Consider the following 14567-nt stretch of genomic DNA (forward strand, 5'->3'; position numbering starts at 1 on the left):
ATACCTGGTGGTCATGCCCGAGACTGGTCCGTTTTTGGTCTCGTGTATTTGACCTCCTTTTTACGTTGTTTCATCTATCTATACGCCGAGATGCTCGGTATGCCTTGCTTCATTGACCCATACCGGGTCTCTTGGCTCATCAGCAGAAGCTGGCGTCCTATTTGTTTTTGTCGGCCACTAGAACAATTGCTCAGGCCTGGAAGAGTCCGTTTGTCCCTTTTCAGGGGGTGCGGGATCGTATGACCAATATGATGCTTAATGAACAGATGTCGAGCATATGCAACGACTCCCAATGTAAATTCTCGAAAATATGGGAACCATGGTTTCAATATGCCTTTCCCACGCTTCCTTTGGTTAGTATGGGGATGTACTGGCGTTAGGCACTGGCGTTCGATGGTGGCGCTCTTGGATCTCTGCCCCCCCTCTTCTCCTTTTTTTTTTTTTCTCCTCTCTTTCTATCTCTCCATTTCTGTTAGTTTTTTGGGTGGTAGTGGACAGCTGCCTTTAATTGCAGTTAGAATTTCATTACCGTCATTGTAACCTATGTGCCATTGATAGCCCCTGCGTGGGCGTACATTCTGCCTTGTTGAAGTTAGAGCACTGTTTTTCTTTTATTATTATGTTTTTTATCTTATCGGTGCAATTGATAGCCCCTGTGGGGGCATGTTTTGTCGCCTCTGTTTTATACTGATTAAAACTAATAAAAACTATTGAAATACAAATGTACTTCAGTCCTATATTATTCACTACACTCACTCTGTTCCATAGCAAAAAGTAATTGCTGGTCAGTTGCTGGAAAATGCAATGGCAGACAATTTCAAACAGTTAGAAAATTTATTTTCTTGGAGCTACAGATTCCCTTTCCTTGGTAGAACTATACTTCTGGTTGCTTGTTCTCTACTTTAGCAATGTGTACATTGCAAAAGTAGACATCATCTGTGTATTTTTGTATAGCACAGGAACATAACAGTTTTCAGCTTGCAAAATCTTATATATGCTCCCTGTTATAGAATAACTTTATTTTGGATAGAGTAAGAAAGGGTTATAACACCTGTCAGTTGTTTTTTGTTACCTGTGTCCCAGATTTTTGTCATCTGTGTCCCAGGGGAGCTTTACATTAACTTCTTGTCCCATATCCAAAAGAAGCAGGGAGAAAAAATCCCTGAAAATTAAGGGATGGGGATCCCCAGATCACTAGTCCCCATAAGATTTCCACTCTATTACTGTTCTGGGGACAACCCAAAATTTGGCAATTTATTTTACTTTCATTTTCAATGATAATGGTAAACAGGACAAATAAAAAGGGTGAATCTCTCTAACAATGGCGCAGCGAGCAATAAAACCCTGACAGGAGTTCTAACCCCACTTCACTCTGTCCAAAACAAAAAAAAGTTTTAATAAAACATCAGTGCAGCGCTATCAATAGTATATGATTAATCAATGCATTGGAGTTCGTATAGTGGTTCTCAGAAGCAGCATCAATGATAAATAAATAAGCAGCATTTTTAAACAGAGGAAAGAACCCATCTACCCAGGCTGTTCATCCAACATTAAGGAGACCTCTGTGCCCTGCTGTATACCACTTCACCCAAGTTGGATGATCCATACCCTAGAGGGATGTCCTGCTATCTATCCGGTGTTATCCACCTCAGTTGATGATTATTCACATGCCCATTCCTAATGCGCGGTTGGTGAGTGCGCATTTCTATTATTTTTACCAGTCAAGCGTATTACAGCAGAGGAAGTTTTACTGGTGCCGCATATGTATTACATGGACTTTATATCTTTCATTATTAACTTATTTATTTATCATTGATGCTGCTTCTGAGAACCACTATACGAACTCCAATGCATTTATTTATTATATACTATTGATAGCGCTGCACTGATGTTTTATTTATTATGATATGAGGATTATGTGATTCCTTTAGTGTTCTAGCTGCTACTCATATGAACGCTCGCTTTATTATAGCATTTCCTAAAAAAATGTTTTGCCTTTTGTTATACGTTAACATCTAGTTATTTACTTCAGCTCACTATAAGCTGCATCCTTTCTGCCTACTCAACACCCAAGCTAAAGCTGGCAACATATATTATATCACGGATGTTCAATTTGTATAATCTGAACATGTAGTTTATGGCAGGTAGTTTCTTTTAAACTTTAGCCCTGCTGCGGGCAAGTACCAGGGCTCACCTGTCAGGTGGAAGCATTCGGGCGGCAGCGCTGCCGCTGATTGCTTCCACACAGCCCCCTACAGTTTCAGCCTCCTCTGCCCGCCGGCCCCTCAAACTGCCACCTTGCCCGCTATATGTCCCGGGCTCCGCTTGCCCATCTGCGGGCCCAGGACCTGTTCAGCGAGTGCCAGTGTGTAGAGGGGAGGAAGGAGAGCGAACATTTGCTCCCCTTATTGTCATAACGTCACTTCAGGGTCCCGTTGAAAGATTTCCCAGTCATTGAGGCCGGGAAAGAATGTAATGCAGTGTAATGTGCACTGCATTACATCCAGTGGAGTACAGGGGAGACACCCAGGGTCTTTTAGACCCTGCATGTCTCAATAAAGAGAACCTGTCACCAAAAATCATCACATACGGGACTTTTTGCCTCCTATCTGATGAAAAAAAAAAGTTGGGTAAAAACATTTTTTTAAATTGTATAAAATTAAAGTTACACCCAATCACATCCCCCCCCCCCCCAAATATACACATATACAAATGCAAAAGCACACGCCGGAGTGACTGAGAGCAATAATTCTACCACCAGACCTCCTCCGTAACAATAAACTGATGACCTATAAGGGGCTTTAAAAGTATCACCTATAGAAAATGTATAGAAAATGTAGGGTACAAAATTTAAGGTTTGACACGTTGGATATCTATTTACTCAATGTAAAGAAATATTTTAAAAAAAAATGGGTGATATACTGCTTTTTGTGCCCTAAAATTGTGGTAATATCGCGTGACATAAAAAATTAGAACTACCACTATTTTATTCCTTAGGGTCTCTGCTTTCAGAACATATAAAATGTTTTTGGAGTATTATGTAATCTTTAGGCCTAAAATGATTTTTTTAAACTTGTGAAAAAAAAAATGCAAAAAGGGCTCGGGCAGTGAAAGGGATAAAGTATAAGCCTGACACTCCCCTTACCTGACAAGCACCCAATCAGTGCTCATTACACTGCAAGGTCTCTCCCCTCCCAGCTAGGAGGTGAGGAGGAGATAAACAACACAATATTAAAATTATTACAAGCTTAAGTGGCCATAAAGCCCCTTTTGTTTTTAGAAGCCCGAGACATTCCTAAAAGCACCTCCGATTTAAATATGGTTTTGGTTAAAAAAAAATGTTTTAATCCGGACAACTAGATTGTCATGAGGGACAAATAAATTTGGACTCCAATTTAGTCCCTGGACAAGTAGATTTTTCAAAAATTTCCACTGATTGTACAAAAAAACTAGCTTTACCAACAATAGTTGTTGTATAAATAAAATATATGCTTTAGGTAGGCCCTTGCACTACATAGTTGTTGGTCAATATAGAAGTATGTGCAATCAGGTTATAGAGTGTGGGTTGATCCTAAATACGTTATCAGCAAGTTGGTCCTATTGTAATTGTTCCTTTTCTCTGAAAATTACTCTTGTTAGGAGCCAAGCACAAGAGGACCAAGTACTTTACAAACATTAAAGCCCAACTCCGAGCACAAAACCAAAAACCCTTTCAGAGGTCCACTCCCACACAGCAAGTGTTAAATGCATGTTCAGTCTAGGGGGTTGCAGACGAGGCTGTATTACTTACCATTTCCTCACACCAGCAGGCTCCCTCAATCTGTGCGTAAACTGGTCCCTGACAGCTTCCCCTGTAGGATGCTCCCAGCTGTGGTCGCACTCCTGCCTCAACTATGTGCATTATAGAGTTATTAGCCCTGAATTCTAGGTGATGACTCTGAGGCTCCTCCAACAGACCAGAGCTTTAGCGAGAAGAGACAGCACTGACGGTTCCTAGAACTGGGGATCAGGTAAGTAATACAGCCTCTTGTTCTCCCTCCTAAACTTAATAAGCATTTAAGCATTGAAGTGCATGGGTGCATGATCTTTTTTTGTTGTGCCTGGAAGTGGGCTTTAAGATCTATACAATTAATACATGCCTAGACCTAGATTTTAAACCAAACTAAGGTACTATACAAATAATGGCATTTCTCCTTATTTTGGTTAGTATTTTCTTTAGTTTGCACATAATTTGAGTTATTATTATGATGCTTATGTACCAGTAACCTTTTTATATAAATGCTGTAATGTTTATCTATTACTAAAGTGCTGCACAAACAGTTGGCACTATATAAATCCTGTAAAGTAATAAACATACATATTGTATTTGCACATTCTTCCTGATGTAGCTGTATATCACTTTTCATGGTGTAACCTTTTGCCAGTGTGGAACTGACTTAAAAGTTGAGCACATGAAACTGAGTATCCCATATTTATCTATCAAGAGAAGCTTCACATCAGTGGTCAATGGATATATCACAACTGCAACAATAGAGGAGTCAGTAAGCTGGGTTATTAAGCTAGCCATAGATGGTTCAAACCTCGGTTTTTTCAGTAGGAACCAGCCAAGATTCGACCGATGTATGGGCAGGCTGAATGTACCCAAGTTGATTGATCGATCAACTTGGGTACAACCAGCCTGCCAGATTTTACTTGCAATTTTGCTAGTGGCTGTTATAGCCACTAGCAATAATCCATCCCACTGGGAGAAAACAATAGCTCAGCTCAACCTATGGTTGCAGGAAAGAAATTTGCACCGTCTACGTCCAGCCTTATTCATGTCAGTTTGTGTAACTGTGCCAGCTCCAGATGAAGAAAAGAAAAAACTTAGTGAGAACTTGGTACATAAAAATCTTGAGACCACGTATCATGCATTACCAATCCAGCATTTTAAAAAAAAAGCTTGCATTAGATGTACTAAGAATGCATCGTGATCATCAAGAATGGAAGAGTTTAGTATACAGTATGTATGTGCAGAGCTCAGTGCCCAATAAACTCTTCATATCCACAGGTTTTGTGAATTTAACTTTAATTTTCTTGGATAGAATAGAGGATATTTAGGGTAACTGGCCTTTTTTAAGATAAAATAAATATATCTTGTCTAGATGTTATGGTTGTTTGTCTGCACTATCCAGCACAGGACCCCCTCCCCCCACTGTGATAGGCTGTGTGGTGCTAAAAGGTATTGAGGCACTTTGATGGGGATGCCTGATATAAGGGGCACACTGAAAATAAATATCATTGAAATGCTGTGGAAATTGTGCATTGCTAATTTTTTATAGACATAAAATGACTATAAATACTAAGATCTCATAACAAAGATATTTGGACCTCTGCTGGAGGAAATTTTTACTGATCGGGCCTCTTTGAATTTGAATTTGTATAGAGGCTGATAAGTGCTTTTCTAAATGAACTTAAAGGGTTCAAATGTGACCTTGCTAGGTTTCAGGTTTAGCTTTTATAGACTAAACAAGCAATTAGAGCACAATTTGCTATCAATGCACTGTTTTGAAGATTACTTAATCGTTTTTATCAAGAGATTCAAGGAGCAGAAATGCCCTCAGATGTTCTTTTCTCCTTTTAACAAAGTGGAGTTTCATCCCATATTAAAAACTAACTGAAAGCTTTTCTGCATAGACAGGTACAACTGAAATGAATTTGTTTCATCTACAGTTTCCTTAAATACCCTCTATCCAAGGAAAATCATCTATTACATGGATAGATATTTCATGTTTCTTCCATGTCATCATATGTTTCCCCTGGGAGCTTTGGTTTTCTCCCACAATCCAAAATGATAGGAGTACTAAAGAGAGCATGGGCAATTGACTTTGTGAACACACTACGAAGGAGTACGAAGGTACTGTGATGTTAGCACCTCCAATATATTTTACATCATATTTTGTACTTAAGATTTAACTTCACTTACCGTCAAAACAAAAAGTCATTGGAGAACTGTCCAATGGGGACATTGACAAAAAACACAATTGTATTAGAGTGGAAAGGGTTAGAATCTCTAATATTGTTTTTATTGCTGATTATGCCATCCTGTAGGGATGGCAACTGCTCAGCCTATAACTTTGTATGACAGACATTTTAACTCTTAACCTGTTTATAAAATAATGGAGAAATTGGCTGGAGTACATTTAAGATAAGATTACATGAATGCCATACAAAATGTTAAAAAAAAGTTTCAGTGAAATGGTTACATTTTAAATAGCACAACATGATTTGGGATAAAAAAAAAGAAATAGGCATCACCACAGAGATACTTACAGCAGCAACATTTACAAAATCATCATCTGAGAGGGTTTCCAACATCTCAGTCACAGAGGTTCTTATCAACTTCAATGTCAGCCCACTGACACTTCCGCTTCTGTAAAAAGAGACATAAAAATTTAAAGGGTTTACAAAAATAAATCTGCCTGAAATATCCTAATCATTTTCAGGTCTAGTGTCAATGAAATTAATTGGAAAACTATCCAGTTATTCATGTCCATCCCTTCTTCCTTCTTCAGATAATAGGCATTTTAAAAGATCTAAATGGCAGTTTGTCTGCTTCAGGGCAAAGCTCAAACAGGAGAGATTGCAAATGCTGATGAAACACATTGCAGTAATATAAAAGTATTTCAATCCATTTAAAGCATCAGATGCAATCTATTCCATCAAAGCGACAAACAAGAGAATAGATTTTTTTTACTACAAAGCAATCTACTAGACACATCAAGCTTGATGTTTTCTCCCCTGACATTAACCTAACAAAGAACCCTCTGTGGAAACCAAGAGATGCTTTTAATAGACTGAATCCACTCAGTATATACAACTCTAAATAAATGCCAAAAAGAACATATGTACTACCAGGGAATGAGATCAATTAGGAGGACAAATGTTTTTTTTTTGGCTGGACAGGGGATATTTTGTGTTTTTTGAGAGGGTATTTGTTGTGAAATGACTTTGCTCTATGAGCAAAACAGGTTTAGCAAATCTGGACAGAAAAGCTTACTGCCTCTTGTGAACATTGATATATTATTTTTTTTTTTTTTGCTTGTGGTTGATTTACTACAGAGACAGGGAATGCTCACTTAACACTCTGAAGCTTCAATCATCCAATCAAGTGCAAACTTTAATGACTAAGAAACCTTCTCGTGTGTGAGCTTTTTTTGTTTTTCTGCTATTGTATATGTAGAAAGTGAAGTAAGCAAAAGCAATACATTAGATCCTAGCACTGCTCATGCCAGGTTATTTACTATAACAAATCATCCATATGTTAATTATTTTGTTTTTCATGCTGAATATTTTTTGGTTTTGTTACGGGGTATAATTTACTACCTTCTTGCAGAGTAACCTATTTACCCTGTTATATCTCTCATCAAACATGACATATCATCGAGAGTGCAACAAACATCGCAAGGCATGATTTTTTTGTCAAAGTTTCCTACAGCCTTATCTGTTCTTGGTGACAATACAACATCTTCCTATCTTCCTTGCATGTGTTTTTTTATTTTCCAGTTGATGTGAGTATTTAACTAATATTTGATGCTGCCCCTAGGTTTTATAACAATGCTGTTTTCTTTAAGTTAGGTTTTCATCCCTAATATCAGAACACATTTCTTTGGGGATCTTCAATTTTCTGTAAGGGTTTATACCTTATGGGTTTTTAGAATGACCAATCCTAAACAGCCCCTCCACCCATTGTAAAGGCCTGCTACTCAGGCCCCTTTCCACTGGCTTGTGTGGTTGGGTGATCTACCAGTACCTAATATCCCCACCAAAATTTAAGCTAATGGAACACTCAGAACACTAAGAAGGCACTGCTGGTAGATGTATATAATATAATATTAAGTGAAAATAATATTTATAGATGCCCTATCCAATTTCTTCTTTCCTGTAATGTGGATTGCAATTTTATTACAACCTAATGTACAAGCTCAAATTCTTCCCCTTAATACCCCACTAAAAGGACTCATGAATTAGGAAATTCTTATTTAACTCCCATGCTACCAAGACCACTGTAAGAGAAAATCTTATTTTGTCTATTAATTCCTTTAGCATTTTGTCCCGAGATTCAGAATCTATTCTTACTATATGTTGGATACTTAGTGATCATTGCCAGACCTTCATGCTTTAACCACTTCCCGCCCGGCCAATAGTAAAATGACGGCTGGGCGGGACTCTCGTCGATCCGGGATGGCATCATATGATATCCTTCCCGGATCATGCCTTGCGCGTGCCTGCAGGGCTGTGCTGTGACGAGATCTGTCACCGGCTGTGTACCTCAGACACGGCCAATGACAGATCTGTGTACTGGTTCCCTTGCCAGTACCTTGTGACCTGCTGTGACCAATCACAGCAGGTCACATGACAGTTGTAAACAATGGATGGCTTCCTTTCATGCCATCCATTGTATACAAGTGTTTCTAGCTGTGAATGGTCACAGTGATTACATGCACAGGCTGGGCTATTCAAAGCCCATCCCTGGCCAATCACAGTTAATCACAACAAAAAAACCTGAATGAATCAATTTCATTCAGTTAAATGCTTGCTTGTAGCAAAGTGTAAAAAAAAACAAATACTGATCCCTTCCCCAAAGTAGTACAATGTTACTATGGTAACATTGTACTACTTTGGTCATAGTGTAAAATGAAAAGAAAATCTTAAAAAAAAGAAAAAAAAATAATTAAATTTTTTTTTTTAAAAATCTTTTTTTTTTTCATACTGTCACCAGTCAGTGTCCCTGATCACCACCACACCAGTTATATGATGAAGCTGTACTGCACTGGTGACAGTATGTAAAAAAAATATGAATCTTTTTTTTTAATTTCTTAATTTTCCAAAAAATGATGACAAAAAAATTACAATTTCAAAAAACTTGCCATGCCCCTTATAAAATGCATTAGACTGTCTACTTTTCAAAAAGAAGTCATTTGGGGGATATCTGTACTGTTCTGACATTTTTGGGCCTCAAGAAATTAGATTGGCTGTCATTACTTCAGGACTGATCCATTTTCAGATATATCCCATAGTTTGTGAACTCTATAACGTTCCTACAGACTAAATAATAAATACTGATTTAGGTTATTTTCATCAAAGAAATGTAGCAGAATACATCTCGGCCTAAATTTATAAAGAACAATTATTTATTTGCAAACCTTTATAACAGAAACAAAGAAAAACATGTTTTTTTTTCAAAATTTTCAGTCTTTTTTTGTTTATTTATCAAAAAATAAAAACCTCATTGGTGATTAAATACCACCAAAAGAAAGCTCTATTTGTGTGAGCAAAGTTATAAAAATTTAGTTTGGATACAATGTTGCATGATCGCGCAATTGTCATTCAAAATGTGAGAGCGCTGAAACCTGAAAATTGGCCTGAGCAGGAAGGGAAGGAAAGTGCACAGTATTGAAGTGGTTAAAGCGGTTTTAAACCCAAATGTAATATATTGCAGCTTACTAATCATTAGCTGTAGCAGCTGCATCTGTTTTCTGTTCTTAGTCTTTTCCCCCTCTGTTTTCAAATAGCGATCTGGCCTAATACACACTTTTTGTATTAGAGTGCCCCCACTCTAGATGAATAAGCACAGGGGGCACATTTGGACAGCAGCATTGTCAGTCTGGGGGAGGGGGTGTTATATGTGCTAGCAGATTTAAATGTACTAACAAACTGAAGCCAAACTCCACTATTACTTTTTAAACGGTTACAGCAAGCTGTTTTTTCCTTTTGGGATAAATGTATTACATACTGTAAATACATAAAGGCTGATCTTTGTAAGCACCCCTGATAGTGTTAAATTGTTTATCTCACCTCTCTAACCGATACACTCTTCGGCAGAACTTGTTTTTTTTTTAATAAATGAAAGAAATGAATGCAGCCATCATGTCTAAGAATTGGTATGCTGCAATATAATGAATGTTTGCTTTTGGATTTAATACTGCTTTAAACGGACATGCCATAACCAAAAAAAAGGAATTGTTACACATCAACTTTTTACCTTAACAGGTGGACTTTTTGGTTTATACATTGGTAAAAACTATGTTATGTACTGAGTGTCTCTCTTGAGAATAGGTTCTATGTAACACAGCATCTCAGTTAACATTACTACTGTATTGTTATAACTCCTACGCAGAAGCCTATTGTTCCATTTCACAATTGTGCTGTTTTGTCCTTCACTCTACTCCTTGTTTACATGATTCTGCCTTGTCCTTCACCCCTAACATTCACTAAATGCATTTGATGCTTTCAAAATAAAACTTTCTATGAATAAAACTTTTAATGCAATGATGCATCTTAGAAGCTAATAATTTACATTTCTGAGAATGTTTAGAATATGCAGTAGACATACTGTTTCATCTTGTTAACAGGTAGGTTTATTGAATTTAAATGTAAAATACAAAAAAAAGGACTTGCACATTTAGTAACATAACAAAACAAAAAGTAAATGCTGTGTCATACATTTTAAATAAAGTATGGAGTGTCAAAGCAGCAGAATAGTATCATACAGTAATCATTGTAGCTAATTATGTATAACTATTGGTAATCAATAGTACCATAATTGTAGTAGATGCAAGGTGAAAATATGTCTGCCCAGTTCTTTCTCTGAGGGAGTAGGGCAGAAAAGGGAGGAGGCAGTGAGGAGGTTGGGGTTGGAGCCACAGGATTTTGCAGGCATAATATAAAGGATAAGAATAGAAGATACATACCTAACATGAGTCAAAGTGGAGGGTCCTCTTAAAAAGAGGAGAGCTTCACAGGCATAGGCTTATACCATTCTCCCTTGTGCATCCACCCAAGCCCCCCAGAACTTATTACATATTTTGAGGCAGTTTGGTAGAGCCTCATTGTTAGCAGCTTGCCATGTCTTCACAGTGGATCATATAGGGAGTTTCAGATAGTAAATAGCATTAGTTTCATTGATACCTATGAGCATGATTGAAGGGTTCACTCCCAATGTTAGGCCTCCCACTGTGTTGATAGCATCTAACACCTCTCCCCAGAAGGTTTTAAGTTCAGGACAGGTCTATATTACATGAATGAACCAAATGCAGTCTGACATCAAAGACACATTGCCCCAACGTTTGGATAAATAGTATGGAATATTTATGGGGAGAAGTAAAAATTAAGTTGTATAAATCTGTCCCTAGGGGAAATTATTAGGGAAACGTATTGTTGAAGAAAGGTCAACAATTTGTTGTATTTATGGAAGAATGGGTCAGTTTTAGGGTGTTGCTACATGATAATTTTAGATATAAAGATGAAAGTGCTTTGTTGACCATATTTGCAATTAGAAAGTTTCAGTAGTGTAAGATGCTATGTTATTGGGATATGAAATTGAGCTTGAATTGCATGCTTCACCTGCAGAAATTAAAGATACAGTGATGTGAAAAATCATTTGCCCCCTTTCTGATTTTTTTTTTGTATATTTGTCATACTTAAATAATTCAGATCATCAAATAATTTTCATATTAAACAAAGATAACCTGAGTAAATACAAAATTCAGTTTTTAAATGATGATTTCATATATTAAGGGAAAAAACTGGCCAAACCTGCCTGGCCCTATGTGAAGAAGTAATTGCCCCCCTACCTTTGCTAAATCATGAATGAACTTTGATTAACAGACAAAGTGAAGCATGCTAAAAGATCTAAAAAAAGCAACACATAATGCCGTGAGCTAAATAAATTCAATAACAGTTAAAAAACAAAGTAATTGACATGTATCAGTCTGGAAAGGGTTACAAAGCCATTTCTAAAGCTTTGAGACTACAGCAACCCACAGTGAGATCTATTATCCACAACTGGAGAAAACATGGAACAGTGGTGAACCTTTCCTGAAGTGGGCAGCCTACCAAAATCACTCCAAGTGCACAGTGATGACTCATCCAGGAGGTCATATTAGAACCCAGAACAACATCTAAAGAATTGCAGGCCTCACTGTCTCAGTTAAGGTAAGTGTTCATGATTCAACAATAAGAAAGTAACTGGACAAAAAATGGCATCTATGTGAGAGTTCCAAGGCGAAAGCCATTGCTGACCAAAAAGAACACAAAAGGCTCTTCAGTTTGTCATGAATGCTGATGCCAGACTTATCCACCTTACCAACCATTCCATGTCTGCCATCCCTCTCTAACAATCCCTCCACTGGCTTCCCATTGCCTATTTAATAAAATTAAAAACATTAACAATAACATATATAGCCATTTATAACTCTGCCCCAAATTACATCACCAATCTTGTCTCCAAATAATCACCCAAAACCTTCCTCTCCGCTCCTCCCATGACCTTCTGCTCTCTAGCTCTCTTGTCTCCTCCTCCCATGCTCATCTTCAGGACTCCTGCAGAGCCTCCCCCATTCTCTGGAACTCTCTACCCCAGTCTATCCAACTATCACCTACTCTGCCCACTTTTAGGTGATCTCTGAAAACCTATCTCTTCAGGGAAGCCTATCCTGCCTTCAGCTAATAACTGAATCTTCTATTTCTCCTATCAGTTCATCCCCCACAGTTATTACCTTTTGTACCTCCAGCCCCTCCGTCTTAGATTGTAAGCTCCAAGGAGCAGGATCCCCCTAACCCTCTTGTATTGAACTGTATCGTTGCTGTAGTGTCTCCCTTTATATTGTAAAGCGCTGAGCAAACTGTTGGAGCTATATAAATCCCATATAATAATAATACTAATAATAATAATAATAATAATAAAAAAATTTGTTTGATGATCTGAATCATTTAAGTGTGACACATGCAAAAAAAATCAGGAAGATTGCAACTTTTTTTCACAGCACTGTATACCATTTAAAAAAAATGATTTTTTCCATACGTGTGCTGTAACAAGTGAATGAGTGCATAATAATAACCAACAGTACTAAACGCAGTAGTGAAATGATGAGTTTTATAGATGTTTAGCAGAAAAGGCAACAAAAGGAAGTTACACAGTTAATGTAGGAGCCAAATGAGTAAGTGAAAATAGAGAGCACACAATAAGTCGTTATCAAGGAAATAAAAAAATAAATAAAAAAGAATGATAAAGTGTTATATCCAAAAAAGGGGGAATGCACATGCCGGCAATGCCGTAGATACATGTAACTGCATCCTGATGACGATCCATTGATCAAAACCGGTCGAGGTTTGAAGATGCAACTTCTGCCGATGTAATTTCCGCTCTGTGGTACACAAGCTGGAACACTGAGGCCATCTCGGTTCCTATTCACAGGCAGCAAGGCTGAATACACTGAGTGCCATGTTATGGGCACTTTGCTTGTGAGTCTTAATCTTATAATTTCTCCCCATCATTAATGTTTTGTATGGGTTTTACACTATGGGATGTTTGCTTTTATTTATGTTCACATGCTGAAACTTGGTTTACTGCCTGGGAGGAGAGGAGAAAGTTTAAAAAGGCTGTTTTGAAACTACATTGGCATTTACATCCACGCTGGTCATCATCCTATTGGTTACTATCAGCCAGATCGCATGATTCCCAGGAATAAATATTGGTGCCATTCTTGCCATCACGCATTGGGCTAGTCCCAAACCAGGCATTTAAGACTAACCTAGAGATAGGTGGTCCACGGCTAACAGTGAGTGCACATCCATGTGGGGCACCGATTGAGCACAGAGGAGCACCTGTCATTTTTTGCATGAAGTTCACCAATTAGTATTCAACACTTGGGCATGTTATTTTTCTGTATTGGGACTGAATGTTACATCTATTCACTTTGTATATGTGAAGCATTATTACTCATGTATTGTCAAATTTAATGCACTTAATTTATACGCGGTCCACATGGTATTTTGTTTGTTATTGTGTTATTGGTCCACAAATTAGGACTGCAGCGTATACTTATCAAAGTTGCATGAATATCTATTTCTAAGCGCAACAGCACTATATTTTATTAACTGCATCTTTACTGACTTGTCTTTGAAGATCTTTATGTAGGGCATTACCAGCATGTGATGTCACCATTTTTGGATGTAATGTTCACAGTGTTAATGAGACAGAAAGGTCCCAGCAGGAGCTGCAACACAGGTATTTGGACCAAGCTTGACTGTCAAAGATTTTCTGGCAATCTGCAACCCTTTCTAGCAGATTTATTAGTAAACAAAGGTAAAAGTGAGTTGTACTTTTAGGTATAATTGTGAAAGGCAAGCTCTAAATTTATCTTTAGCTATGTTGTGATTTGGTTGTTGAAATATTTATGTAATGATCCTTACTTGCCACAAATAATAAGAAAAAAAGATACCTACACATCCACCAAAATAAGCATGTCTTTTGGAGATGCTGCTCCTTGAATATACCTAAAATATGGATAAGGAAAAAAAGTTACAGCAGCAAGTTTAATTTCACTAAATAACAACTAACTACTAAAATATAAAAATGACATTTTTTAAAAAATGGGTACTCCTATTCCATGTATCAATTGTAAAGTAAGGATACTCAAAAGCACCAGTTCAGTAATATGTTGGGTCTAAGATAAATATGGAACGAAGACCTTGATTCCCTGTCGAATGCAAAGCTAAAAAAAAAATGAGCCACATGACTATAT

The 14567-nt window shown here is 37.5% G+C and overlaps 1 protein-coding gene across 5 annotated transcripts in view; it reads right to left on the reverse strand.

Moving 5' to 3' along the window:
- CACNA2D1 (calcium voltage-gated channel auxiliary subunit alpha2delta 1) overlaps window positions 1–14567 on the reverse strand; it is an 857854-nt gene that overhangs the window by 272461 nt on the left and 570826 nt on the right. For all 5 annotated transcript variants that reach the window (XM_089685880.1, XM_089685888.1, XM_089685869.1 and 2 more), the window contains 2 exons: window positions 14269–14319; window positions 6313–6412 (listed from right to left, as the gene is read on the reverse strand). In XM_089685880.1, the coding sequence (XP_089542006.1) occupies window positions 6313–6412; window positions 14269–14319 (151 nt within the window). The remainder of the gene's footprint in view (window positions 1–6312; window positions 6413–14268; window positions 14320–14567) is intronic.

Source organism: Staurois parvus, unplaced genomic scaffold (assembly GCF_062004578.1).
Source record: "Staurois parvus isolate SC_StPar_1 unplaced genomic scaffold, SC_StPar_1.0 ptg000019l, whole genome shotgun sequence".
In the NCBI taxonomy this organism is placed as follows: domain Eukaryota; kingdom Metazoa; phylum Chordata; class Amphibia; order Anura; family Ranidae; genus Staurois; species Staurois parvus.